Raw genomic sequence first — 15,164 nt, 5'->3', positions numbered from 1 at the left:
GATGGAAAGGAGAAAAGTTTTAAAACGTGCTAACGACACTATGGGTAATGTGAATACAATCACCAAAAGGTCACAACCTTTTCCTGGCATTTCTTCAGTGCTGACATTATTTCATATTATAATATTATAATCTATTCATTTGCTCCATCCATGCAGTCGGTTTAGAATGCCAAATTCGTATTCTGAAGACCTGTGTTTGAGAGTGGATGATGCCACGTGTCGCCAGTCACAGCATACGTCTAATTAATGTACTTCCCATGTGCCATTTCGGTCTCAGCTTCTATGTTCTATGTTTCTGAACCCGACAACGATTCTTCAATTGAGTGTACAACATCCAAATAAAACAGAACAAATAAAATCAGTTAGGTATAAAATAATTGGGAATGTAAACCCAAGACACAATTTGATAGTTGCAGCACATGGAGAAATCTTTATTTACGATCAAAACAAATGATTAACATGCTTCAAGAACGAATTCAATTATCAAGAAATTAAAAATTTATTGCAGCGATAACAATAAGCCTTATTAATAAATCTTAAATTAAGGAACTTGCAATATAAAGACAAAATCATACAAAGATCTCAAAACTAACATTGTACAAGGCAAAAATGCATTCTTAGTAGCATATATCAATAGTTATTCCTATGATAATCATTATCAATATTTCTTGGAAGTGCCGAAAAGCAAACTGGAAACCAATACAATGGCTCCATCTAACAATCAAACAATGTGGCATCTCAATTTTAAGCTCATTTATGTTCGTATACTTAATAGTGAATTATAAGCAGGCTCTTGAAAATCTGTCTGCATGCATTTATTTGTCTTCATCCCTTTGCAGAGGTACATCATATCTGGACGTGTTCAGATGTCATCAATATCAATCTCATCATCCTCCAATTCCTCATTTTGCTTCTTGTTCTTGTCTTTATCAACCACAACACTAAGTTGTTCTGCCTTGTTGTCGTACACCAGGTCATCTTCTTCTTCCTCTTCTTCGCCGCTGGATTCTTCCTCTTCAGCTTGCTTCAGCCATTCAATAAATGGCTTGACTTTCTTGTGAATTTGACTGGACCTTTCCTTACTGACATATTTTTTGGATATCTAAAAAGAAATAATCAGAAAGCATGTTAGAATGCAAGCTATATATCCATGAACCAAACTAAAAGTAGACTGCATATCACATTCGTCTCTGTAAAAAAAAGTTAACTAACAAAATTGTACAAATTAGTGCAAAGTTTTGTAGTGGTCTTAGACTGCAAACAATTAATGTGAAACACTAATTTTATCACTAAATAGTACAAAATAGTGCTATTTAAACAATAGGAAACAATGGAATTTGCATGAAATTGTGCTATTTAGTATTACTAAAGTTTCACAATTATATTGTTTGCACTCTATTGAACTTACTAATTTGGTCCAATTTGTACAAATTCATACCTTTTCAGACCAGCTTAGGATGACTTCTTCATCCAAGAGATCATTGTCATAGAAAGCTTTCAGAATATGGGCAGATTTTGGCAACAATTCTTCTGGATAAGACTTGCCAACAAGCATTTCAAATGCTCCTAGGAGATATTTCTGTGCCTTTTGGTTATCATTGACAAACTGAAATAAAGAGCCATTAAACATTTTAACTATGAGAATACAGTGCTATAAGGCTAACTGGACACATCTAGACTGTGATATTTTAATGCTTATAAAAGACATGCGTACCCTCAGAAAATGAACACGGTACTTTGGAATTTGTTGCAGCATTTTGCAGTCAAAGAGAAGTTCAGCCATTGCCAGAACTGCCTTATCTTTCACATCGAGACGTTCTGCTTCAGCTACCAATTCCTTACCAGAATTACCAATAGCTTCATTTTGCTTTGCTTTCTGTCAGGTTAACAAAAAAGAAAAGATTGATGTATTTTTTCACTGGCACTAGTAAATACAAAAGCCATATAAGACCTATGCTTGTCCCGACAAGATAGGTGTCGTATGTGAGTAGAGTTGTTTGTTGGTTCTCTCCTGTGCTTCAAGGGTTTTCCGGGATCTCCGCAAAAATCATCTACTAAATTCTAATTGGAATCCAGTGGAAGAAGAGCCAATATCATTATAATAATAATATAATAATAATAATTATCATTTATATTTGTATATATAACTATCACATTGTATATATCAATAATAATTATTATAGCACTTATATATTATATCTGTAAATGGTATTTAACAACGATAAATTAATTGATTGATATTATTATTATTATGCTTGATAGCAAACATAGTGCATTGTGGTCTAGCTTGGGTAGAAACATCAAACATCCACAATGCACCTTGTTTGTGTATATTCCATCAAATTCTGAAGAGATACTGACACATACTTTGACATAGTTGTAGAACAAGTCAAATCTCTGTTCTTCTGGTTTTTCAAGATCATCTGTAAATGTCAGTCCCTTGACTCCTGAAGACAAATCCTTCATCCGCTGATGAACTGCAGCCTCTGTTGTGTCAACACACCAGTCATCATCATCACCCTGCCATTAAAGAATGTATCAGATTAGAACATCTAATGTAGATTATATTATGCATCTAATGTATTCTGTTGTTGATAGGACTTGTTATGAACTTACAACATTCAAGATATTATGGTAGAGGACCTGTTGTCATAATATAATGAAGGAGTAATCATTTAATATACTCAACATTACTGGCACAGATAAATTTGAAATATGTCATTGTTTTCCCAATAATTATTACTCTTATAAGAATCATTGCAAGATAGTTTTCACATACATTAGCCGGTGTTATGAATTACAAGGAACAACAAATAACCATAAATGCCTCCTCATATGTCACAGCATTAGCATATGGCATGGAAAAACCTTTATAACTTCAAGAAGACACTGTCAAACTATAAAATTTTTCGGGTTCTTCAATATTTCTAGAAGGGTGATAGGCACTTCAAGAGAACGATATCCTTACACGATGAGCAACTTTTGGCATTTCAAACTCATTTGCTTCTCCATTTTCAGAAGTATGGGTGGGGCTCACGTCACCATTTTGATTCTTCTTTCGACGCTCTTTCTTGTCCCTGCCAAAAATTAAATCTTGTTAAGCATTGAATTCATAAAGGTTTCAAAAATATAACAAAATATTGCTTACTTTTTGGATGGAGTGGCATTGTTCTCACCACCAGGAGGATTTTTACAGATGTAGGTGATTAACCTGTGTTGCATATTGATGAATTCACTGTGTCCACATGCCCTGCAGCTTTGGCCAATTCTTTCTCTCTTTGCATCAATTTTCTGCATTAAAAGGTTGTGAATATTATTACATAATAAACTCTGTTACCAAGCCAACCAACATAATATCATCACAGACTAACATTATCAACACCATCATCATGTCCTGAACATCATCATTATGACATCAACTTCCTAATAGACCAATCGTCTAATGCAATGCTTTACGCAATTCAAAACTTTTCTTTACATATCATACCCATATCAATGCTTCATTGATATGTAAATAGTCAAAGAAAAGTATTCCCAGTGGATTTGAATAGAGCAAAACATTGCGCTAGCTGAATTGGTCTATACCATTATTATAGCAAGAAAAGTAACAATAATTACCAGCACAGTTTCTGGATTTTCACAGTTGGAACAGAGGACAAACTTTTCAATAAACCCATCCAGAATTTCTTGTAGTTTTTCACCTTGGTGGGCTCCATTTACAATGTATCTTTCATTCTTCAAATCAATCTGGGTCTGTGCTCCCAGTTCACAACCAAAATACTTTGTTGGGTCTATAACACAACAAACATTATTTACCTGTGATTCTTAGTAAATATAAAATGGTTTAGTTTTCTCGGAGGTTTGAGGGACCTTTAAAAACATTAGGGGTGGGATAAAGGGTACAGGGGGGGGGGGGCTAAAAATGAAACTACCACATTTTTTCAAGATTTGATTGAATCACACTCAGATGAAATATAGGCTGGGTGAGAAAGAAAAGAACTTTTTTCTCCATGCAATCCCCTTGCCCACTTCTATATCATGAGTTCATGGAATGCTGTCTCACAAGGAATTGTGCTAAAGTTGCCTGAGAGTTTAGACACCTGAGAGTTTAGTTGCCCTGGCAATACGGACTCACTCGGAGTCATGGTTCATTCACCCATAATATATGGTTCAGTCACCTGGTGTTAAAGTCCATTCACTATTAGTATATGTAATAGGACTCCATGCTGTCCAATAAAGAAACAATTGGACAAGGAAAATTCCAAGGACTGACAAAATTGGATGAGGCCATAGGCTGAGTCCAATTTAGCAGTCAGAGGAATTTTTCAAGTCTAATTATTTCTTGATTGGGGAGCATGAAATCCCATTACCTATTAATTATATAGCTGCCTAATTAATCCCATATCAACAAGACCTGTCCAATTAAGAAAATAATTGGACAGTTGCCTATATGGGATTAATGAGAAGCTGTATAATTAAAATAGGAATTGTCAAACGAATAACAAAATTAAAACTTGGGCGAGTTTAGTTTGTAGGACTGAACCATATTCCATTACAAGACCTCCATACTGCACAGCTGGGTTAGTGAAGTGTAAGGGGTTATGGATGTTCATCGTATTAGACAAGCCACAAATAAACTAATACTTACATGATGGTGGCCTAGAGAGTGCCTTTGCAATATCAGGCATGTTTACTATAACGGTCTTGATGCCATTACCTTTCCCCTCAACCTAACACACAAATAAAAGATTACCATGCATGGTTCTAGAAAACATCCCTACCCCACCATGGAGGGAATTGCAAATTCCCAGGGGGCGAGGGGTCAGAGGAAAAACAAAATGAAAAGATTTGTATGGAACAAAATTAGAAATTCCAGCTGGGTTGGGGGTTCTTTTTTTCAAAGTACCTTCATGGTGAGGTATGGAAAATTTCTGGAACCACACAATCAATAGACCTTAACCATGATGAGGTTTCATACCTAGACTACCAAAATCCTTTTCAAGATATCTTTTCATATTCAAATGTTAAAACTCATTAGAGAAGACTAAGTCAATAGTGAAAATTAGCATGTCAGAGAAAGCTACCAAAAAGGATTCTGTAAGTGTAGGTATAAAACGACATCATGCTCAAGGTCTATATGTCAATTCCTTTTTCCATTTTAAGGTGAAGAAATAATATAGTTCATAGTTGAGCTGTTTGACTTTTAATTTTTCTATGACATTAATAAAAACTTACTACAGAAACTGCATTTGAAAAACGCTTGACTATCAAGCAGAGCTTTTTTCTATATGAGGAAACGTCATCCTCAAGTATTGTAATATTTTGATATTACAGCAATATGTAAAAAATGTACAATAGAGCCTTCTTAAAATTGCCTTGAAAGGAAGGCTAACATATGAAATGCAACAAATGCCACCAAGAAAAGTCTGATTTCTTTAGTACTTTTCAGAAGATATACTTTGGCATCTCATACTAACCTTAGCTATGATTTTAGGCATCTTGTAACGGTAAAATTGGTCTGTGTTCTTTCGGTTGACGTTAACAAAAGCCATGTTGATATCTGTTTTCTGCGAAGTCTACTGTTTGCCAGACGTTTATAGTGATTACAATTTAAACTCGCAAACTGGCCCCTTATATTCGTCATAAACGTTTTATTTCTAGTCCTTTTTAATGGCAAAGTTAGGCTGTTCTGCCTGTTCTTGTGTTGTATTGATAGCGGAATCTTGGCTCTGCGATGTGGATTACAACCTAAAATTCAAATATTTAACATGCATGTAATCTAATTCTAAACATGACTGTCTTGGTATTTTTGACTGGAAAAATATTCATGGCTCTACACTACAGCATATACATGGTACACTGTGTCACAACCAAGACCACCAAGCAAACAGATTCCCATCGATTTATCACATCATAATGTACAAATATGGTTGAGTTACATTATAGTATTTAAACAAAAGCTAAGGAAAATTTGTTACACTTTGACTCAAATGTGTGTGCCCTTTACCCCGTAAAGTAAAAAAGAGGCACCCCCAAAAATGTGGTAGCCAGATTTGAGGAAGCAATTATTTCAATTTTCTTCACTTTTGAGAAATGCTTTTTTTTTTCAAAAGAATTTTTTTACTTACTCAAGAAATAACCAAGTTTACCAAGGACCAATATTTGGTACTACCGCTAGTAAGATTATCATCAAGCATAATACTGTTAAAAATGGTAATAAATGTTGCAAGACGCACTGGATATCCCAGAGTTAATAGTCAAGGCTACAAGGTATTATTTTAAACACTCTTACAAAATGTTCAATAAACCTTATAATGGAAAACAAAGAAGTTTTTGTATTAAGTTTGGAACTTTAAAAACATAATGCAAAGTTCCAAGAATTTTAAGACTATTTTCTGAAAATACATTTTTCATATAAATAAATAAAATCCAATGAAACAGGCTACAAGATTTTAAATATCTTAGAAAATCCTAGCAAATTCACTAGTGATTGTTTGTTATTCTTATAGATAACTGTAGACTTTGTGCTTTAGCATTCATAATTAATGACCTCAACACAGCCATTTTTGAGTGTAGTAAATAGAAATGGCAGATTTTACTTGGATGGTGGGGGGGGGGGGGGGGGTGGGGGGTAGTTATTTACTCCAAAGACTTCACATTGTTTTCAAGATATTCTTCATTTTTTCCCTTGATATTGCAATATATTGATGAAATGTCTTGAGCATTAAAGTGCTCATGAACCCTTCGACAATACTTTCAGTACTAGTTCTGCATAATGTAAATAGTTGATTGGTAAAATATTTCTTGAATTGAGTGATGTGTCTCTAAGTTATGAAGGTTTATACTTCCAATATGCTAATGATGGTGACGTCAGGTAAGGTATTTGAGTGTTTTTGTTGTAACTAGTAATACTAAATGCTGGCCATTTTGAAAATAAAAATTTAAAATAGCTTTCATGTAAACCATGAATAAAATAATGATGCTTTTTAAATACTGTTTCTATAAACCAGTTCAATTTTGTATATTTAATTAAGCCTTAATAGACGTCACACTTATTAGCATATTGGAAGTATAAACCTTCATAACTTAGAGACGCATCACTCAAATCAAGAAATATTTTACCATTCAACTATTTACTTCGTGTAGAATCAGTACTGAAAGTATTGTCGAAGGGTTCATTTGCACTTTAAAAGAAAATTAAGCATATTCAAGATCTAAAGAGAGGAAATGAAAAAAAAAAAAAGAATTGGAAACAGGAAAAAAATTGATCACTTCTGCCACCAAAATAATCCAAAATAACATTAAGGAGGATTCATCTCAAGCAAAATAAGAAAACATGGTTATTTACAATAATATTTTGTCAAAATTACTTAAGTTAACTAATACTCTTTTTTTGTCTATGTTTGGTTACCCAAGGCAACTCAGTGTTGGAAGAAGAACTAGAGTATTATGATTATGAAGCAAGCAAAAATATTACAACACACTTTCACATCCTGAGGTATTAAATAACTGATGCTGTGGTTGCAGCAAATTTAACCAATGGCCTTAGAATTTGGTACAAAGTCTAGTATACCATGTATGAGACTTGGATATATAATTGAATTTAAAGACTGCAACTTTATTCAGTGTTATTCGAATAAAGTAGAACATTCTACCCAAGATATGTTATTACCATTCAAATGACAAAAATGAACACAAAATCTACATGTGGTACAAAAATAGTTCATGAATATTTATTACCTTTTCCTTTTACCCAAGACCAAAGGATGTCTAAAAAGTGGTTATGGAAAACACAAGGTTTTAATCAAGCCACCACTGACTGTTTTTGATTACTGTTAATATATTATTTGCACTAGTTTTAGAAAAATTTTTACATTTCTAGCATTGTATGATAATTTCGTACTTTTAAGTTGAATGAATTCAGTTGTTATGGTCGGCATAAGTTATTCAGGTAGATGAATTATTAGGTGATTTGAGGTTTAATGAAAATCCTCTGGTTTACCTACAAGACAAATTTATAATAATAAACCACCTTCATAAACACAGAAAGAAAAACATCTTTCAAGGATGAACTAAAATTTCTTGGAAAAAATGTTTTGGGAATTACTTTCATTCTCAATAAAAAGAAATCTTTTTAGAGAATGCTTTGTTGAAATATTCTTTTGTTAGATAATCAAAACCATTATTTCTTACATTTCCAAATAATAAAAAATTGAATAAATAAGAAAGTTGCATAATCAACCTAGTACTGTTACGTAAATTATGTTCAAACACTATGCAAGGACAAATCAATATAACTTGGTTAGTTATTCGAACAGTAAGGGTATCTTCCAACATGGCCAAGATGAGGTAACGTGCAAACCAAGAATAATTCTTTTAAACGTTCTGTTCCAGTTTCAATAAATAAGTAAATCGTCTTTCCCTTTTAAAAGTTTCTGTTTGTGATAGGAAATTTACTCCACTAATTTCTTTAAAAATCAATTAAGATTGATGCAATGTTACCAAGAATTTTTGGTAGTTCTATTTCTAACAAATTTCAGCATGACATAATAGCTTAACAAGGAAAGAAAACGCAGTCCACATGACAATAATTTTAACTTCCTCCAAATCAAATGTTCATCAGCTGATTACAAAGGCTTACAGATGCAGGAATAAATGAATATATTATAAACAAGTGGGTGATATTTTCTGATTAAATTTTCTTCTTAGAAGGGCTTCAAAAATATGGCTGATACAAAGATTAACATTGAAAAATACATCTTTATTTATCAACACCAAAGTGAAGGATGTTTAAGCATGGATAAAATAAAAAGAAATCTAAATAAAGTAATTTTAGAAATAAGAATTATTGAGATATAAAAGACTGGAAGTCTTTTTATTCTATATTCTCGTGTTTGTCCTTGTTTTTATGAAGGATAATATCGTCTAAACCTCGATATTTTTGATCAATATTTAATCCCATAATCAATCGAACGTGAGGAATAGAACGAAGTGTATAGACACTTTTCAAATCACTTTGAAGGTTTTTAATGCTACCTTTTTCAACCCTGCGTGTATTTACAATTTTTCAGACATATCAATAAAACGTTTAAAGATTCTAGTCAATATTCTTGACTAATCCCCTCTAAAAGATTTAGTACAATTTATTTTTTAATAAAAATGGGATAAATCTACAGATTTGTGACGACGTGTACATAGACCGCCAGAAATATACGTCTATTTTAGATTATTAAACTCAAAATATAGATAATTTGAGTAAATTCTATATATAAACTTCATATAATATAATACTATTTGATACAAAAGAAATTAAAAAAATAAAAGCTGATTTTAATTTGTCAAAAAGTTTTCACACAAAGTATCGTACTTGAATTTGCCAACGTGGTCTCTCACACGTAAAATTCGAGTTCATATTTTCAATAAAAAGACACGAGAGATATAAGACATAATCCAAGAACCAGTTAAGCTTACATTAATTTACAAAGGAGGGTTTTACGGCTAACAAGACGTACCTGTAGAATTAGACAACTTCATAAAATCGTCCGAAGATGACGAAATGATTTCGAAAATCGTAAAACTTCGAGAGGCAAGAAACGATAGAAAAAACGCCCAAACAAACAACCTAATTGAAATATAAAGAATTCAGCATTAGTTAAAACAAGTTATGGATGAATTTTTAGAGAAATGATGGGGGAAATATCGAAAAATCCTAGATCTTTCTGCTAAAATTCTCTACTTACCGTCAAGATGGCGACTTGTGAATTCTGCTCATATAAATCGCGCCACGTGATTTTATATTTCGACGTCATGAATATACATGATGCGCATGCTCTCTCAAGCTCTTCGCATTCTCCGAGTCATATTGGAAAAGTCGATAATTACTCGTAAGCGAAACTGCAAAGTTCGGTAGCAACAGGTTTTGGTATTCGACCTTTTGGAGACCAGCTTTGAATTATCAATTTCACCATAATATGCTTGCATCTTTGAACAAAACTTCCTAAAAAGAAATTTTACTGCATTTTTCATTTTTCATTTCATTAATTTTCCTTCTTTTATTTTTTGGTATTTTTGGTGGGAGGCGGATGACCCCAACTGAGTCGTCATGTCTTTGGCATAAAACAAAATAAAACAAAAATATCCCTTATAATGTAAATAATTTCGTTGTTTCGATAACACTAACATATCATTGACGTTTTGTATGTAAGTCATCTTTAGTGAAATTTTAAGAAACAGAAAAAATAGATGGTACGAATAAAGGGGTGAAACGATAAAACGTTCATTTTGCTTAACGTTAAGCTTAGTATTATTTTTTCGCTTTTGTCAACCATTCAGGAGAAAAAATAGCGAATTAATGAGATGTGAAAGTGAAAAGTTCACTAGAAAGTTACAAAAGTTGCTGGGGCCGAAAAGGTTCCGATGACTTTCCGAAGAATCCCAAATGGCCGTTCCAGCATGAAAGGTGTTTCGGGAATCGAGTCGATTTGTTTATCAATGTTGGTCGTGGCGTGGGAAAGCTTGTCCTTATATTCTTCACTATTTTAGAGTTTTCTAACTTCAATTCTTTTGTCAAACTGATCTATACTGATAAATTTTGGTTGTTTTTTCCGTCCAAAATCCCAAACTCAGCTGTTTTTGTAAAGTTATGGAAAACACCGAAGCATTTTATGGAGAGTTGAAAGACTAGGGGACCAAACACACCAACTTCGATTAGAAAGATCATTTGTCTTGTTTGCAGAGCAAAAACGTTAACTAAAACATGGATTCGAGAAAGAACTTTTTTCCTCTTAAAGATGTCAAGTCCGTGGTTGAATACTTCAAAGAAGAATTAAAAAAAGAGCAGCCAAATCTGGCCCAGTTGTCCCTGATCCTTGGGTTCTTTGAAGGCGCCAATACCTGCAAGGGAGGTACGAGTAATCCAGATACTTGTCCGACTTTAGATGAAGAAACTTTTGATGCCCTCTACTGCAAGTTCATGGCTCTACTGCAGCAGGACTTCTCGTTCAATGCAGAAAATAAGCCTGCTACGAGAGAGCTAGTAAAGAGTGTAGCAGATCTTGTGTGGGGTTGCCTGGCTAAATCCTATTTCAAAGACAGACCTCATATCCAAAACTTATACAGTTTTTTGACTGGTAAGTTTCGATGTTCAAAAACTCTTAATAAATACAAAAGAAAGCTGATATTAATATCGATCTAACTGTTACCTAAATGCTATGAATAGATAATAAAAAACTATAAGCTTACTATTAACTCTCTCCTATTGTTATTTTGTAAACACTGTAGTAAATTAATGTCTAAATGAGATTTCGACTGCAAAGTACAAATTATTACTGCATTCATTAATTTTAAGTATTCCTTTTGTTCCAAAAAGAATTTTTAAAGATTCTATTTTTATCTGATAAAAATCTTGTTATATTTCAAAAGTATTCCTATGATTAGTTTAGGTAATTTCTGCCTGGATTTTTTTGAGTGTGTGAAAGAGGAAGAGAAAAGATAGACAGAACTGATCTGAAGCATGAGAAGACTTTGTGCTGATTCTGTAGTGAAGGGTTTTTGTTTTGGTGCTTTAAGCATTTCTATTTAAGCTAAATCAACGATGCAAAGTAATGTACTCAAAATATGTTTGAGTGACACAGACATGATGAATCCAAAAGTTGAACATAATAACTTGCAACAAAAGTATGTATGAAATTTATAAAATATTGGTCATAATTTTTTTCAAAAATTCCAAAGAAAATTTCGATACTTACAGTCCTCGTATTATGCATACTTTTTGTTTAGAGAATATTTACATTTTTCTATAGCTTGACTAAGATTTATGAACTCTATTTTTAGGGAATCGGCTGGATTGTTTTGGTGTAGCTTTTACAGTTGTTGCCATGTGCCAAGCTCTTGGCTATAACGATGTTCACTTGTGCTTATCTGAGGACCACGCCTGGGTATGTTTTGGTAAAGATGGTTCCGAGACTGCTGAAGTGACATGGCATGGTAAAGGAAATGAAGACAAGCGAGGCAAACCTGTAGAAATCACAAATGAAAATGGTAGCAGTTGGTTGTATTTGAATGGGTATGCTGTCCAATGTACAAGGTATACTGAAGTAGCCTCTATTGTATCATCCATCAACGCAGGGATCAATCCGAATACGGATAGTATTGAACTGGCAAAGCTGCAACAGGTAGGTAATCCACTAACATATATGATGGTAAGATTTGCTTTTCTGAGACACAAGACTATAAACAAGACAAATGTATCCAATCGTTTGAGATGGGAAGCCTAAATGTCTACTCAAAAAAGATTCCATTATCTACTTCTAAATTTTAATTCTAGCCCTGTTTTGATAAATAAAATTATGAGATTTACTGCTGCTCTAACTAAAGTGTTATAATATTGCCACTGCCCTGCAGCTATGCTCAATGAGTTTAAAAACTACGAAAATTCGTTAGAATTATATCTAGTCTCTTTTCGGGATTTTCGCTCTGACTAGCGAGTCTTTAAGCGATTTATTCCTCTCGTAAGAGACGAAAGGAGGATCAGGAAAGATCCTTTTAAGGTTCTGTACTTTTTAAGTAGTAATACCGGTTTCGATAAATATTATATATCTATCTTCGTCAGTTGCTTTTATAGGCTAGTAATGCTCAAGTTTATGTGAGCAGCAAGTGTGGCCAGAAGGCCTTTAGAGCTCAGTAAGAAAGTTATTGATGCATTTACCGTATGTTGTTAACAGGAACTACTCTGGGTTCTGTATGACTTGGGACACTTAAAGAGGTAAAACTAATATAATGTTCTTTACGCCAGAAGAGTTCTTTTCATAAGAATCAGAAACTTGGTATACTAATAACCACAATACAGTGTTCCATACTTTAATTATTATTAACCATATTTAGCTATGGCTATGGCTACAGTACAGCTACAAATTTGTCATATCATTTCTCACTCATATTACCCTCGGTTCCAGAGGGATTTTTTTCATCGGATTTACTGAGATTGGCGACTGCAGCTTTGCCGCTCTCAGTAAATCCACAAGGAAAATCCCTCTGGAACTTAGGGTACCCTCATATGAAAACTAATTTAGTTTTACAATATACTTAATTATGCATCTTTTGCATTAGGTACCCAATGGCACTTGCAAATCTTGCTGACTTGGAAGAAATTTCTCCTTCTCCTGAACGTCCACCTTGCAAGCAGATTTTTGAGAAAGCCATATCCGTGGCCAAAGAGTTTTATAACGACCAACATATTTACCCATATACTTACCTTGGTGGCTACTATAATCGCAAGAAACAGTACTATGAAGCTATGAGGTGCTGGGTGGATGCTGCTCATGTTGCTGGAAAGTAAGTAAAATAACGAAAGTACTGTAGTTTTTGAATTGGAATTGCATGGATTATGTAATGCTGGATATCTTTTTGTCTGTTTTTCCCCACATCACCTCCCCCCTCTCCCCGTGTATGCTATTTATTTGTGTTTGCTTCTCTGTCCTGGATAACTTCAAGGCATGTGAGTTTTTGACATCTGTCAATCAAAAATTTGCCAACTTTGACCAACTACTTGTCTATTTGGTGGAAGCCAAACCATGCTACAGTGTATATACCTTAGACATAAAAACATGGAAAATGTGGTAAGATACTTTGATTAGAGTTTTTTCACACTGTTCCTTGTATCTTTACAATACTTTCAGGTATAACTACTCCAAAGAAGATGAAGAAATGTTCAAGGAATTTTATGAAATTGCAAATGATTTGATCCCAAACATTCTGAAGAGTGATTCTGATAAACAAGATGTAACAAAGGACCCCCTCTTCTTCTCACTCATGCTCCAATTTTATGATGGAATTTGTCTTTGGGAAGAAGGTAGCCAAACTCCGGTCATACATGCAGACTGGGCAAAGAAACTTGTCCAGTCTATTGGCAAGTTTTCTCCTGAATGTAGATCAACCTTTTCTGCTGAAAAAGAAGAGAAAAGTGAAACAAGCGACAATGGAGATTCAACGTCTAGTGTAGAGAAAGAAAAGCCTGCAAAACCAGAAGTTTCTCTTGTTTTCAAGAGTGCGAAGATGAAGGACTTGCATAAATTAATAACATCAAGTGGAAAATTAAACACCAGTGCAATCAAACTCCAACTTACTGCTCAGTCCCAAGTTAGCATTCCTAAGAGCCGCCGTAGGTCCTCAATGAAAGCTGATGTTTACCTCTACGATTATGATGATCAAATCAAGGAAGAAGGGGGAGGAGAAGATGAGGATGATGATGCCTTTTTGCGGAAAAAGAAACGCCGGGTTAAAAAGGATGCCGACCGAAATTGGAATGCTACTTTGTTCTAGTGTGGTTTGTGTTTGTCAGTTAAGAAACATTGGCCCATTTCTGAATTGTTCTGTAAAGCTCTATAGAAGCATGGACCTTAACAAGACCATCGAGTAAAGATCAAAGCCTTGTTGGGTAAAAGAGGCATGGCTCTTGTGCACAAGATGAGAGGAAGGCAGAGGAAGGCAAGGCAGAAAGTAGAAAAGAGACATCAGTAAGACATCTACCAAAATCTGCCAAATTTAAAGAAGATCACCTCTGCTCCACTTTTTCCTCTGCCCTATACTTGCCATTACAGATAGATAATTCAAAATGTCCAGATGAACTTGGTAGCTTCATTCCCAGCATGTTTTAGTTATATAGTTAATATATGTTATACATTTTAACTTCTTTAAGTTTCTATAGTTTATATTTGCAGTTCACATGACTGTAGTTTATTTGTGTAATTTAAAACATTCAAAGTACTTCATCCAGCTGTTAAATCTATATATTTTGATAAAATAAGATCACAAAAATGTAAAAATCTCATACGACTTAAAAGTTCATTTAGATATGAATGTTAGTTTTTAAAAAAGTGGTTGAGAAATAGACAACTTTAATATAATGACCTGCTTATCAGAAAAACAATTTGCAGCCTTGGTTTCTCTGACCAGTGTTTATGCATGAAATAGACAACCAATAGGAAGAGTACTAACAGACTGACAATAAAAATGTATTCATTTATTCATACGTCAAATTATATTCATCTACTTTTTGTGATGTCAAAAATAATATATTGGTGTGAACTGACATTTTATTTGATATGGTCTGCACTTTGTCTCGTACTCTATTGTGTATTTTATTATTTTATTATTCTGGTATTTTA

The 15,164-nt window shown here is 33.7% G+C and overlaps 2 protein-coding genes across 3 annotated transcripts; one reads left to right on the top strand and one right to left on the bottom strand.

The window, feature by feature from the left end:
* Positions 1 to 410: 410 nt before the first annotated feature.
* Positions 411 to 9,795, bottom strand: LOC116294379 (eukaryotic translation initiation factor 5). Of its 2 annotated transcripts, XM_031701974.2 has the most exons (12): positions 9,741 to 9,795; positions 9,513 to 9,622; positions 7,741 to 7,770; positions 5,478 to 5,748; positions 4,649 to 4,730; positions 3,619 to 3,791; positions 3,149 to 3,291; positions 2,969 to 3,077; positions 2,368 to 2,520; positions 1,715 to 1,876; positions 1,439 to 1,606; positions 411 to 1,102 (listed from the first exon to the last, which is right to left on the bottom strand). In XM_031701974.2, exons 4-12 carry the CDS (start codon positions 5,550 to 5,552, stop codon positions 863 to 865), a joined length of 1,305 nt encoding a protein of 434 aa, XP_031557834.2. In that variant the 5' UTR covers positions 5,553 to 5,748; positions 7,741 to 7,770; positions 9,513 to 9,622; positions 9,741 to 9,795; the 3' UTR covers positions 411 to 862. The 2 variants fall into 2 exon arrangements, with proteins under 2 accessions (XP_031557834.2, XP_031557833.2); XM_031701973.2 differs by lacking the exon at positions 7,741 to 7,770.
* A 653-nt stretch (positions 9,796 to 10,448) lies between these two features.
* Positions 10,449 to 15,088, top strand: LOC116294382 (menin). The gene is made up of 5 exons (XM_031701979.2): positions 10,449 to 11,129; positions 11,833 to 12,173; positions 12,723 to 12,763; positions 13,108 to 13,332; positions 13,677 to 15,088. Exons 1-5 carry the CDS (start codon positions 10,757 to 10,759, stop codon positions 14,317 to 14,319), a joined length of 1,623 nt encoding a protein of 540 aa, XP_031557839.2. The 5' UTR covers positions 10,449 to 10,756; the 3' UTR covers positions 14,320 to 15,088.
* The last annotated feature ends 76 nt before the right edge of the window (positions 15,089 to 15,164 follow it).

The sequence above is a fragment of the Actinia tenebrosa genome, unplaced genomic scaffold (genome assembly GCF_029948245.1).
Source record: "Actinia tenebrosa isolate PJP-AT-01 unplaced genomic scaffold, QUT_ActTen_1.0 PGA_scaffold8__29_contigs__length_14323225, whole genome shotgun sequence".
In the NCBI taxonomy this organism is placed as follows: domain Eukaryota; kingdom Metazoa; phylum Cnidaria; class Anthozoa; order Actiniaria; family Actiniidae; genus Actinia; species Actinia tenebrosa.
This window is presented reverse-complemented; position numbering and strand designations above follow the sequence as displayed.

Coding starts and splice junctions, on each gene's coding strand:
- LOC116294379 (XM_031701974.2), bottom strand. CDS start 5,552: ATGGCTTTTGTTAACGTCAACCGAAAGAACACAGACCAATTTTACCGT. Junction 3,792..4,648: donor ACTCTCTAGGCCACCATCAT/GTAAGTATTAGT, acceptor GTTGTGTTATAG/ACCCAACAAAGTATTTTGGT. Junction 2,521..2,968: donor TGCCAAAAGTTGCTCATCGT/GTAAGGATATCG, acceptor CTTTAATGGCAG/GGTGATGATGATGACTGGTG.
- LOC116294382 (XM_031701979.2), top strand. CDS start 10,757: ATGGATTCGAGAAAGAACTTTTTTCCTCTTAAAGATGTCAAGTCCGTG. Junction 12,764..13,107: donor GACTTGGGACACTTAAAGAG/GTAAAACTAATA, acceptor CTTTTGCATTAG/GTACCCAATGGCACTTGCAA. Junction 13,333..13,676: donor GCTGCTCATGTTGCTGGAAA/GTAAGTAAAATA, acceptor CAATACTTTCAG/GTATAACTACTCCAAAGAAG.